The following is a 14005-nucleotide window of genomic DNA, read 5'->3' as shown; positions in this document are numbered from 1 at the left end:
TCCAACAGAAATTTGTACCCATTAAACAGTAGCTTCCTATCTCTCCTCCCTGTGGCCCCTGGCAACCACTTCTGAATGTTATTTTACCGCAAGAAGAAGTGTTGACTTTGACCTTGGTTTACAAACAAAAATGTAATTAGATGCAGGAGGGAGGTGAGAAGGGGATAGACGTCTATTTGGCACTGACTGTCCTCCGTAGGAGACACCTGGGGAGTGTACAGTGGCGTGTGTGTGTGTGTGTGTGTGTGTGTGTGTCTTTAAAAGATTCTCCACCTCCCTGCTGGCCTCCTCACAGTTTGCCACTGGCTTTGCAGCCTCCTGGTTGCCTCAGTCCAGGCAAGGAGCTGGTAATCTCCTTTATAGTTTCAGGAGCAGTTCTGTTACCATGGAGGCCACATTCTGATTTCAAGAGTGTAAAGGTAATCATTTGTTTTTAGCTTCAAAGATCTTCCCAAAAGATAGGCTGTCGCTCTTCTTCTGGAAAAGCCTGATTGGTAGGATTCCTTCAAGCACTCAGTCTGAAGTGCTTTATCCCATTCCCTCACCAGCTTCAAAAGTCAAGCTTGCCAAGAGCCTCTGAAGGAAAATCTGCCACTTCCATCAATTTCACACAAATGGTTGATCCTGGAGGTGGTGCTATTTGCAATGGAACACTTCGCAATCAGAGTGACCACTGTCACAGAAAAAACTGCACAAAGAACGGGATGGTGAAAGAAGCCCAGGTAAGAGGCAATCCCTCCCCCTTGCTCTAAATGACCTGAACATTTCAATATTTGTTGTAAAGCTGTTTGAAGCTGTCCTAGCTGAAAGTTCTTGGCAGGAAGTGTTTTCTGTGTTTTGACTCCTTACTTCAGCTAATTTCAAATGCTTGGCTACTAAAAAGTTTGGACGTGGGTTAAGGAGGGAATTTCTTCTCTGTACAAGAGAGGACACACGTAGATCCAAGAGCCTTAAACCCTTAACGTAAAAATGTCCCTGCTAGACTTTTGTTTTCTCTCAAGCATTTTGGAGAAAACAGTTGTGAAGGCTAAAACTCTCCAGCTAAATTTCAGTCTATCAGGAAATCACAACAGACTGCATGCATCAAACTTCATAGGGGCAAAAAAGAGGAAGTGAAAGTAAACGCTGCTGAGATTACGTGGAGTAGGTTTTCCCCTGGTACGTGAGGAGTGCCTCTCGGATTAAAAGGGGACTTCTTTTTGGTGTTTGGTGGGGCCTTGTCATAGCTTACAGCTTGATTCGGGGCCAAAGTCTTTCTTTGAAACTTGACATCCCAAGCATTCCTTTTTAAGACACTTCAGAAAGTGCGGCTTATTGTTACAGGCTGCACACAGGAACCAAACAGACTTTGAATTGTTTTCCCATGTGATACTTTTTGTAAAATTTTTGGCTCCTGCTCTGACAGAATGTTTGAGGGGAATGTACTGAGGAAGGGGAAGAACCCAAGAAATGTTGTCAGCTCATTCAAAGAGGGAGCCGGGTCTGCAAGCTGCTTACGAACAGGCAGGCCATTGCCAGCTTCCCATTGGATGCCCAGGTCCTCTGTTCTGAGCAGCAGGGGTGAGTTCACCTGCTTGGGAGCAGGTTAGCATAGCCAAACAGGCAGCTTCACCGTTGCAAAATGAGAAGCTGGGCAAGGAACCTGTGTGGGAGAACCGGGGTCGGGGGTGGGGAGGTTGGGCAGTGAGATTGTTCTAAGATCACAGGACAGGTGGGGCTGGCTGGGGGCCAGCCCACCATTCAGTGAAGGAAATTTGTGTGTCCAGTGGAATGAAAGAGGTTGGGGGGGGGCCCTCTGGAGCGCGGGTTGTGTGTGAATAGGCTGTGGTCCCCCAAATAGGTTCCCCTCTTAACAAAAGGCATTGCCCTAGCCTTGGAATTGTCTACCTAAAACCTCAGGTCTGGCCTCTCCTAGATGAGTATAATGTGAAGAGAAAATACTCAACTCTCATTCTTTGCACGAGGGCAATCATACTAATACCCACCATCTATTCGTCGCTGTATCGAATCAGACCACTACCACTCAAGACACTCTTTGCCCCTAAAATGGCTGTAACACTGGCCACTGGCCTTCTCACCCTCTGGACCATTCTGACCCTGAAGGCTCTCATTTGGATAGAGATGCCCTCAAAGCCATTCTCTCTCTCTCTCTCTCTCTCTCTCTACTTTATCTTGGTTTTGTAACCACCTTCTAGTGTCTGAGGTTAGAGACTTAGCTAAATGATTACAACCATTCCTAAGGACAAGAGCCAGGATCCTAAAGGTTCATTACTAAGTGCTCCTACAAGACTGTGAATATCTTTGGACACTGAAGCTTCCCTAAGAGCAGCAGGAAATATCAGGGAGGCTACTGCTTTTTCCAACAGCTCTTTCTGAAGGAAGGACCATCCAGAACCTATTTGCTCAGATATATTTAGGTGTTACTTAGTTGAAATTGGTTCCCACTGAGAGCCTCAATTATGGCTTAAAAAGTATGTTCCAGAAAGAAGAAACCCTGCTGAGTTCTTAGTGCAGTAGGGCAGACAAAGGCCTGTTTTCCCCTCTGTGATATAGATGAAGTTGTCTTTACTATCATGATCCTTAATCACTGGTTTTAGTCCATTTTGCTTTGAGGACCTTAAACAAACTGAGTCTTTACCAAAAACCTTGAAGTTTGAACCCAGTCCTCGTAGAACACTCACTCTTGGAACCCAGCCACCACATTTGAAGGAAGCCCAAGCAGCTCAAGAGAAGCCCAAATAGAGAGAAACCAAGTATCCTTGCTGTGCACCTAGGCAAGATGCAGCACCAGCTTGTAAACTGTGTGAGTCAGCTCTCTTAGAAGGGGATCCTCCATCCCTGGAGTCTATCTGTTCCAATTATACTTCATGGAGTATACATGACTTGTCCCCACTGGGCTCTGCCCAAATTACAGATCCTTAAGCAAACAAATGATTGGGTTTTTTTTTTTTAAGCTGGGTTTGCTTATCAGACTTTTTATTTTTAGTATCTTTATTTAGTTATGGCTGCGTTGGGTCTTCATTGCGGTGTGCGGGCTTTCCCTAGCTGCGGCGGAGAGGGAACTACACTTCGCTGTGGTGCGTGGGCCTCTCATTGAGGTGGCTTCTCTTTGTTGCGGAGCATGGGCTCTAGGCACGTGGGCTTCAGTAGTTGTGGCATGCAGGCTCAGTAGTTGTGGCTCGGGCTCTAGAGCGCAGGCTCAGTAGTTGTGGTGCACAGGCTTTGTTGCTCCGCGGCATGTGGGATCTTCCCAGACCAGGGCTTGAACCCGTGTCCCCTGCATTGGCAGGCGGACTCTTAACCACTGTGCCACCAGGGAAGTCCCAAGCAAACAAATGATTGTTGTTTTAAGTATGGTGGTGGTTTGCTAAGCAACAATAAACATGTAAACACATGTATATTCTATTTCTTTAAAATGCCTAGAAAAATCATTGTACAGTCTCATTACAACCATTTTCAGTGCTTTCATTTTGAGGAAAGAGTTTGTTTTGGCCATCAATCTTTGGCAAAGATGCCTTTCCCTAAGCTTTACACTTTTGTTGTGTTTTATTTTGTGTTTTGCATAAGGACTGTATGCTTAAGATGAGTGTCCAGCTGGTAAAACCAAATACAATGAACTCAAATATCAACTATGCAAAAGCACAATCACTTGGATGCTGTCAAATCTGAAGTGTAACTATTCAATCTGAGGAGGTCTGTAACTTGTTGCCTTATCTATGAAGAAAGAGCAGGCAAAGAAGCATGTATGTGTTCTGGTTCAGATGTTTTGTTAATTAAATGAATACATGTTTTAAAGTATATTTAATATCTGCCAATTATAAATTAATTTTATCTATTGGTTAAAGTTTCCTAGAAAATGATTCTCTTTAGAAACACAAGTAGAGGTAGATTGACGTTAACCTAATTACTCTCAAGAAATCCACTACATTTATTTTGAAATACACTTGATTTAATCTTTCTACTAAGTATTGTCACCTTGTCTCAATTGGCCTGAACTAATGTAGTTTTACTGGAATTCTAAAGTATATCAACCTGTAAATTCATGTGAGAAGAAGTTGTTGCCACCATATTAGAAAGAAAGTCATTGGCCCAGTAATTCACAATTTAGATTAAACCTTTGGAAACAAACAAACAAACACTATGAACATAGTTCAGAGAAGTATTCAGAATTGTTCTCCACGATGTACTTCATCCATCACAGTTCCCTCTAAATCCTGCTTCAACCAAAATTTTGCCACATTGAAGATCATTTGATTACAGCAGAGGTTAAGATTACAAATGCCCAGCAGGCTGGTAAGGCCTGGTGTGGACAACAGGAAGTGGTAAGCATGGGTTTACCTGAACAAAGCTCATTGTCACCATGAGAGAAAGCAGGTCCTATGGTGACAGATCTTATGATTTTCAAAAGAAACTGGAAATCCAGATGGAGCGGGAGGGAGAGAGAATATCCTGATTTTTAAGTATTGGCATCTAATGCTTCAAATTTCCAATAGTGTAGAGTTCAATGAGACATTGCTACCAGCCACAAATCTGTAATCTCTGAACTATAGGCAAATAGGATGAGAAAAATAAGAGGTCATAAATAGAGTGATTCAGGGAATTTGGATCTTCTTAATTTAGACTTACTTTATATTTTTTAAAAGCAATAGATGTATCTTACATCTTAATTTTCCTGAGTTGTTACATTAATACTTGATCCTGGAGTATGCAAGTTTTAGGAACAATTATGACCCAACCAGTTGTACTAGATTTCTCTGACTAACCCTGATTTCAAATATTAGATGACAAAATGTCATAGAACTGATACCATTTCACTGCTCAAACTTCATCTCTCAGACTTTGTAGGAAGGGACACACAAACCTTTTGTTAGACAATGCACTCATATAGCTTGGTCACCATTATTATTCTCTAGACGTGGTATAACTGGGCCTTCAAAAGTTGCCCAGGAAAAGGCTGTGTGTAAATTATGATTATCCAGTCAACTACAACTTATACCTGACTGTTCTTTCTCTGCCATGTGGAGCTTATCCTTTTAGAAGTCAAAAATCCTTTGAGAAGCTGATAGGCACTTTCTGTATTACAGAATTTTCCATGTAAAGGATTCATGTGTTTCCTGACTTTCTCTGATCCCCAGGTTAAGAACCTCAGCTCTCACACCCTGCTCAGAAAAACCAACAAATCAGGCTTTCCAGAAAAGACAGGGTAAAGGGATTCATAAATTGATCTACCAAGGAGAGAAAACCAAACATAAGCCAAAGTGACTCAGACCACAAGCCCACATGTGGTATTAATTTATTTAAAAATGTATATTAGAATTTTGTACCTCACTTTATAATACTATTTTAATAATATTTATTTTACTATAAAACTACTTTTATATCCTCCTTGAAAACCTTGAGTATAAATGAACTCCCCAGGAAGATATTTCTTTCCTGGTGGCTTTTCATATCCCAGCACCCCTCAGGATTTCCCAGGGAACCACTTAAGGAAGAATGATAGCAGGAAGACAAGCTTTGACATCAGCAGAAATGGGTATGAGTACTAGCTTTGCTCCCTACTAGCTGTGCCACATTGGGGAAGTAGCATCACGGCTCTGATCCATACCTCACAAGGCAATTGTGAAGATTAGATAAGAGAGTGTATGTAAGACTCCCAGTAACTATCACATGTGTAGTAGATACTTGATAAATAGTGACTATTATCTATTAAAGTCTGCCTGCAGCTCTTACCCCTCTACTGATATTGTAAGAGTGTTCAGTACAATGCCTGGCATGTAATAGGTGCTCAATAAATGATAGTCTTAAATCCTTGAATTCCCTCATCCAATGGTGGCTTCATTTTACTCGGTCTGTCAGCAGCACTTGACACAAGTAATTACTCCTCCTCCTTCAAGCCCTTTTCTCTCTTGGCTTCCAAGTTATGACCCTCCTATATCACCAGCTGTTCCTTTACAGTGTCTATTCCTGGTTTTCCTCAACTCCTTGATCTTTGAACAATAGAGTGACCCAAGGCTCAGTCCTTGTACCCGTTCTCTTTTCTAACTGCAGATTTCTCCTGATGATCTGACCTTGTCTCATTACTATATGTACATGTATATATGTGCAGCTGTGTGTATGTGTGTGTGTATGTGTGTATATATATATATATATATATATATATATATGTATATATGTCATTTCCAACTGCTTCCTTGATCTTTTGCTTGGATGACCAAAGGCATCTCCAACTTAACATGTCCAAAACTGAGCCCCCAATACTCCCTCCCTCTGTCCCTAACGTGTTTCCTTTATAGTCTTTCCCATCTCAGTAAATGACAACTCTATCCTTCCAGTGGCTCAAACCAAAAACTTGGGTATCGTTCATGACTTTTTCCTTCTGTATTCAATGAGTCAGCAAATTCATGATCCTACCTTCTCAGGATATCCAGAATCTGACCACTCCTCACCTCCCCACAGCAACCACTCTGGTCTCAGCCACCACTGTCTCTCACCTTGATTGTTACGGGAGTCTCATGCCTTTTCCCTGTGTCCCAGTTATTCATTACAGAATGACAACCCATCCCAAAACAGAATGACATTAAACAACCACTATTTTGTTATGCTTATGGATTCTACTGGGTAGGAATTCAGAAAAGACTCAGTGGAGACAGCTCTTCCCTGTTCCAGGATATCTGGGGCCTCAATTGGCTGGACCTAGAAGAGCTGAGCCAGGAGGATTCGCCTGCAAGATGGTGTCCTCACTACCATGTCCAAGCTGGGTCAGCTGAAAAAAAGGACAAGCCAGGACTGTGGGCAGGATTGCCTCAGACAACTTCTACAGCAGGGAGGGCTCTAGAGAGTTTTCTAGTAAGTGAAAACGTCTCATGGCCTTTTGTATCCTAGCCTCGAGTAAAAGCTGAAATTCTTACAGTGACCACAAGGAGCCATGGCTTGATCCTCACTGACTCATCTCCTTTTTCCCAGGGCTCAGTGTATTCCAGCCACACTAGAGCCAGCAGCCCTGCATCCTCCCACCTCAGGACATTCCCACATCCTCCCCCATTTGCACTTCCCAGAAATCCAGGTGCCTGCACCTCCCTTCTTTCAAGTCAAATATTACTCACAATCCTATAAAAATTGCGACATACTTTCTTCCTGACTCCCTTTCCTGATCTTGCTTGGTTCTTTAGTACTTAACACCATCTACACACACACACACACACACACACACACACACTTGAATTTATTTCCTATCTATTGTCTGCCTCTGGCTCTAGAATGGGAACTCCACCCAGGCAGAGATTTCTATCTCACTGCCAAATCCCCAGAACATATACCGGAGCCTGTACACAATAGGTGCTCAATAATAGTTGTGCAATGATTAAAGACCACCTGTTTTTACTAATCTAGTGTTTGTTAAAACTCGGATTTCAGTTTGTTTTGTTTATTTCAATTGCCATTTGCTGTCCACAGGCCTGGTTCCTTAAAAGACTGAAAAGCCCCACTCAGATGATACACAAGCTTCTTGCAGATTTCAAGGTGTATAACCTCTTATTAATTAATACGCTAATTAATCGCTAATTTATTAGTAATTTACCTAATATTAATTAAAGGTTTCCCACCCTTTGTTGGAGAACATGACTACTATTCACTGCCTTCTTTTTAGAAATCACTAGATTTTTGTGTGACCAGGTAACTACGTGCTTTTATATCGATATCCAGATATTATGTATACTCTAAGTTTGGGGTCAAGGAATATGCTTTAAGGAGGTGGAACTTTTTGAAGGAGATGAAAATAGAAATTAAATATTATTGATTTATCCTGATGATTCTACTACCTCTTAATAGGAGATGAAATATGCCTGGATTAGAAGGAAAATGATTAATACCTCAAGTTATATAGACCTGTCATCTGGTTTTAATAAAATTCTGCATTCTCAGGGTTGAATGTCCAAGAAAAATCAGAATAATCTGCTTCCCCATTCATGACCCTGTATATGAAATGATTTTTAAAATTTCATTTAACAAATTTTCCATCACACTATATGCTAGGAACTTTCTAAATACAAACTTATTTGATTCCCACAACCTTGCGACTTTAATACTATTACTATCCCTATTTTTTATATGAGGCAACTGGTCATAGAAAAGTTAAGTAAGTTTGTCTAAGATTAAACCTCTAGTTAGTGCAGACTGACCCCAGGGTCTATGTCTTTATCACTAGAAAAAAAAAAAAAAGCCTTTTCCTCAAACATTTTATTGTAAATATTTGCAAACTTACAGAAAAATTAAAGAGTTCTACACTGAATACTCATATACCTACCACTTAGAAACTGCAGTTAACATTTTACTATATTTGTTTCATCACACGTTTGTCTGTCTGTCCGTCCCTCTATTCATCCATCAAACCATATGTTTGGTGCATTTCAAAGAAAGTTGGAGAATCAATAGACTTCACCCCTAAACCCTTCCACATGCAAATTATTAACCAGATTTCAATATTTGTCCATCGTTCTTTCTTTTTTCTTCTTTTGAGACAAAATGTGCAGATAATTCCATTCAATGAATTTTGACCTACACTACCTTTCGATTTTTCTTGCTGGGAAAGGTTTCATTATATAGTTTTGACTGTGCAAAGATGTTATAAAACCATGAGCTGAATCAAGTGTAAATTCATCTGTGAAATGAAAGACTCAGCCGGAGGCTACCTCACTCGAGAAACTCCCCGGTTGTACACCTAAAATTCTGACGGGTTCAAGAGCCATTTTCCCTTTTTGTCTGGAGTATAATCCAGCTGGCAGGAAGGGAACTCACTGTAGAAATTCTTAAAATTCCATACCATGCCCTGTCTTCTTACACATGGAGGAATGAGGCTCAACGAAACGAAGTGACTGTCTCACAGGTCACACCAGTGTGAGGCACCCTCCCCCACTCTGGTCTCTTGATACCCAGACCAAGGCCCTTTCTGGAAAGGTGCATTTGTTTCTGAAACCTCCAACCTGTGGAAGCAAACAGCCAGGGACTACAGTATTTGATGGCTCAGAGTGGTATCTGCTATTGCAAATTCTTTAGCTTCAATTTCAAAATTGATGATGCCAAGTTGCATTTGTCTCATGGAAGATGTAAAGACCTCTCCTATCTCCCAAAATAAGAGCCACGTGGAGAAAGCCTCCCTCTTTGCCTATCTTAGAAAAGCATGTCAGAGAAATCAGTATTAATTACAGTAATGATTGCTGCCACACACAAGGTCCCTCCACGTATTTACGCTTTTTGAAGTATTGTTAATTCTCACCTATTGTTTTCAAATTTCACGTATAAGGACCCAAGTTTCAAAGAGGTCAGATAATCACCCACACGGGTGGCAAGTAATAGGAGGATTTCCTGACCCGTAATATCACATAAATTGTTGCCATCTCCTGCCCTACTGTCCTAGTAAACTGAACCATCATATAGAGGTTGGGAGCAGGGCCTCCCCTTCGCACCGCCTGGGCTTGAATTTCAGCTTCACATCGGTCGCTCTATGACCTTGGACAAGCAGCTTAATCTCTGTGCCTCAGTTTCCTTATCTGGAAGATGAGGATAATAGTAGTGCCTGACTAATAGAATCATTGTAAGAAGTAAATATGGTGGCGCATGCATGGCTTAGAATGATTTCTTTAAAAAGCAACCAATGTTTTGCCCCTTTAACCTTCAGCATCAACTATAATGATCCTTATATCCAACGTGTCGTTGGACTTTCACAGCAATGCTGTGAAGTATTGAGTGCTACCGACCCATTTTGGAATGAACAAAACAGAGCTAAGAAAGATAATGAGACCAAAGACACAAGGATGATGGGGACAGAGCTGGACAAGAATCCCAGACATTTTTAACTCTAAGTTCAGGAATGTCTCAAAGGACTGGATACGTAGGTATTTTTCAAGCCCTTACTCAGTGCATACAGCTCTGTCAACTGTTCCTTTACAAGAACAGATAGGAAGTAAAAAAAAAAAAAAAAAAAAAAAAAAAAAAAAAAAAAAAAAAAAATCAGCACCTCTATTCCTCAGCAGATTAATTCACAGCAAGAGAAAAAGTGCTATTTTGGTTATTACACTTACTCAGAAGAGCAGATTTGGGAGTCCGTTTTAGTAATTTTTAGAAATCTGTAAGATTCTGAAAGTCTTGTAAAATGTTAGTTTCTACCTTAGATTTCCATAGCCAGGCAGCAAAGTGATTTTACACGGCACACCAGACAGCACAACTTCCTATAAATCTTTCTTTAAAAATCATTGACCTTTGTCTTTACATCCTCAAGGCATGTAGCATGTGTACTCCCCAGAATTACCTTCTTCTGAGCCCTTGTACAGCCTCAACTTCATTTTCAAACACAGGCCATCCTGAAAGCTTGCTTCCAGACCCAGCAGGGGAGCACAAGTCAATTAATTTCTTGGTTCCTTTGCTGAGTCTCCCCGGAGGCAATGACATTGATGATGCGTTAAGGATTCTTAGGTCTTGCAACATGGCATGTTTCCCAGTCACCTACTCTGATAGTCTGAAGGAAACTAGGCTCCAGATCATCTCAAATACTGGAATAATCATGGCAGAAATGATCTCAGATCTCAGAGAAGCATGTTATCTCATTTTCTAGATGTTAGTGGCACATTTCTCACTTAATAGAATAGAACAGAACTGAGGCACACTTGCCCATATCTCAAAATGGCCAATCCAGGGCAAGACACACACCTGTCCACTGCCAGTTTCTAGATCCTCTACACAATACTGCTTTTCATAGTACAAAACAAACCCCGAAGGAGCCCTTGGCAATAACAGCTTTTGCCAAACCATGCAAATAACTTAGGGGTACTTGGGAAAATCTCACAACCGATGTTAAGATTTGACGGATTGGTTTGTAAGTTTATGCAAAAGGGGCTGGCATTAGATGGCTTCCCATCTGACTGATGGCTTCCCATCGGTCAGTTCTTTGCAAAACCACTGAATCAGGTGTCTACAGACTAAGATACAGAAGTTCTCCACATAGTGACCTGGGAAAATGATACAATGGCTGAAATAAATAGGTCACGAATGTCAGTTTTCTCTTTTTAAGTGTAATATCGATCTTTATACCAATCAGATGACCCATGCCTTGCACCCAGCCATTACTTAAGGCTCATAAATTATGATGGCTAAAAAAAAATGCCTGGAATTTTTAAATGGTTGATTCAGGAGTACAGGTAAAAATTAGTCAAGGCTAGCACTGCTCTGGGAGAAGTTACTTTTTTTTTCAACATTATATGCCACATAAGAAAAGTTAATCAGATAATTATAGCTGTGACCATGGATGTTATCAGATGTTTTGGAAGCAAAGAAACAAATTGTTATGTTGTCATACTCTTGGGCAATTGGTTGTTTGGAGACATTATGCTTACTTTCCCAAGAAGCAAAACGTTTTCATGGAAAATCAAATATGCTCTGCCTTCCATGAACACCAAAGATTCCAGCCAAAAAAACTGTATACATTCAACTAAGCATCATCTCTTTAAGGACACATTCTGTCTTCAAAGGCAAGCAAAAGATGAGTCAGGTTATAGGTTGAAGATGAACCTAGGCTGCTCTTGATGTGCATAAATTGTGAGTGGTTTTATAGGGTGATAGGCAGAGGAGGGAAGGAGGCAAGGAGAATAGGTCTGTACAGCCATGAGCCAAATCCTGATAAACACACAGGGAAGGAAGAACAATGGAATCCTCGGCAACTTTCTCTCTTTCTGGGTAGGTGGATTTTCTGCTCTTTCAGGTTGTTGAACGGCAGGCACTCTTTGGTCCATGTTCAGGGGATGAGAAGTTTTGGTTGGGGTCCAGAGATGGTAGTTCAGAATCATCAAGGTGCAAGAAGAAATTGTTTCAATTTGATTCAAAGAGAAAAACCATTGTTTCTAATCCAAGTTCAGTCCCCTGAGCTCAGCCAACCACGTTTTGTGTGCTTCCAGAGCCCCACCCTTTTTTTAACTCACCTATGAGTCATCAGCTGCCTGGCACGGGAAGGAGATGCTACAGTACACACCTCACTTCCATGGCAAAGCACGTCTCTGGTGTTGGTTCGTTCTCATGCAGCTCAAGAAACATTTTCCTTTTGATTTTTGGTCATAGGTTCAAAAGTTCAGGATCAATGGAACGAGTATGTTTCATCAAATATTCTTCTGCAAGGGATACAAGAGAAACTTTATTTTATTTTATATTGGATTATAGTTGATTAACAATGGTATGTTAGTTTCAGGTGTACAGCAAAGTGATTCAGTTATACATATACTTGTATCTATTCTTTTTCAAATTCTATTCCCACTTAGGTTATTACAGAATATTGAGCAGAGTTCCCTGTGCTATACAGTAGGTCCTTGTTGGTTATCTATTTTAAATATAGCAGTGTTTATATGTCAATCCCAAACTCCCAATCTATCCCTCCACCCCGTATCCTTTTTCCCCCGGTAACCATAAGTCCATTCTCTAAGTCTGTGAGCTCTGTTTTGCAAATAAGTTCATTTGTATAATCTTTTTTAAGATTCTGCATATAAGAGATATCATATGATATTTATCTTTCTCAAAATTACCGACCATACAGCCATGAATCACTGTGAATCATTGGTACGTCAGGGCTCCCTGAAGACCCATTCACATGCATGGCTTTGCAGGGGGCCTTTTGAAAACACATATCAGATCAGGTTTTTAGACTGGCATTTGCTTACAGCTCGTCAATGGCTTCCCTTGTCAGGATCAAGGCTGTGGTCCTAAGCTCAGTTTACGAGCTCTGCACAACCTCCCCGCTGATTCATCCGTTGATTCATCAAAGATTTATTGGATACCTACTTCGTATCAGATGCCCTTCTAAGCCCTGGAGTACTAATGATGGACAAAGTGGATGGAGTTCCCCTTTTAGAACTGACCTACAGCCATGCCTGCCCCCTCACTACCCCTGCCAGCCCACCACCCTACCCGCTTCCCTCCCCACAGTTCTTTGGGTTCTTCCTCCTGCTGGGAATACTGCACCTCATCAACTCCTACTGACTATTCAGATCTTATTTTAAGCATCATCTTCTTTAGGGAGGCCTTTCTCTTTTCCTGGACTAGGCCAGATCCCATCCTGTCCGCTCCAATAGATCCCTGACTTATCCTTCATTTCCCTTTTTGTAAGTATTTGCTCTGGTCTGTATTTTCATCTAGACCGGGGGCTGGCACACTTTCTCTGTAATGGGCCAGACAGTAAATATTTTCAGTTCTTTGGGACACGAAGTCCCTGTCTCAGTTACTCAACTCTGCCTTTGCAGTGTGAAAGCAGCCGTGGACAACAATAAACAAACGGGTGTCACTGTGTTCCAATAAAACTTTATTTTGAAAGAAAATAGCAAAAGCAAGGGGTAGGCCAGATATGGCTTGTGGACCATAATTTGCAGACCTCGGAACAACGGAACCTGCTGTGATGATGGAAATACTGTGTGACTGTCCCACCCAGTAAGGTAGCCACCAGCCATGTGTGGTTGTCCAACATTTGAAATATGGCTCATGCAACTGATAACCTAAATCTCTAAATATATTTAACTTGAATGATTTAAGTTTGAATGTAAGTAGCCACATGTGGCTAATGATTATTGTATTGGATGGTTCACATATAGACTATGAGTGTCATGAGGTCAGGGGTTCTGTCCTTCCTGGTCACCACTGTGTCACCTGGACAGAGCACAGCAGCTAGCACAGAGTACGTACTCAATATGTATTTGTTGGATGAATGAACGAACAAATATGCCTAGAGATGATCATACTAAGTGAAGTAGGACAGAGAAAGACAAATATCATATGATATCGCTTATATGTGATATCTAAAAAAAGGATACAAATGAACTTATTTACAAAACAGAAATAGACTCACAGATATAAAAGACAAACATGGTCACCAAAGGGGAAACGTGGGGGGCGGGGGGGAGGGATAAATTAGGAGTTTGGAATTAACAGATATACACTACTATATATAAAATAGATAACCAACAAGGACCTACTGTAT

The 14005-nt window shown here is 41.1% G+C and overlaps 1 protein-coding gene across 2 annotated transcripts in view; it reads left to right on the top strand.

Moving 5' to 3' along the window:
* The first annotated feature begins 336 nt into the window (after positions 1–336).
* The window catches only part of SPTLC3 (serine palmitoyltransferase long chain base subunit 3), a 124937-nt gene continuing 111268 nt past the window's right edge, over positions 337–14005 (top strand). For both annotated transcript variants that reach the window (XM_024735438.1, XM_024735439.1), the window contains exons 1-2: positions 337–419; positions 549–722. In XM_024735438.1, coding sequence (XP_024591206.1) covers positions 615–722 — 108 coding nt within the window. In that variant the 5' untranslated portion in view covers positions 337–419; positions 549–614. The remainder of the gene's footprint in view (positions 420–548; positions 723–14005) is intronic.

This window comes from Neophocaena asiaeorientalis, unplaced genomic scaffold, assembly GCF_003031525.2.
Source record: "Neophocaena asiaeorientalis asiaeorientalis breed wild unplaced genomic scaffold, Neophocaena_asiaeorientalis_V1.1 scaffold64, whole genome shotgun sequence".
NCBI classification, from domain to species: domain Eukaryota; kingdom Metazoa; phylum Chordata; class Mammalia; order Artiodactyla; family Phocoenidae; genus Neophocaena; species Neophocaena asiaeorientalis.
This window is presented reverse-complemented; position numbering and strand designations above follow the sequence as displayed.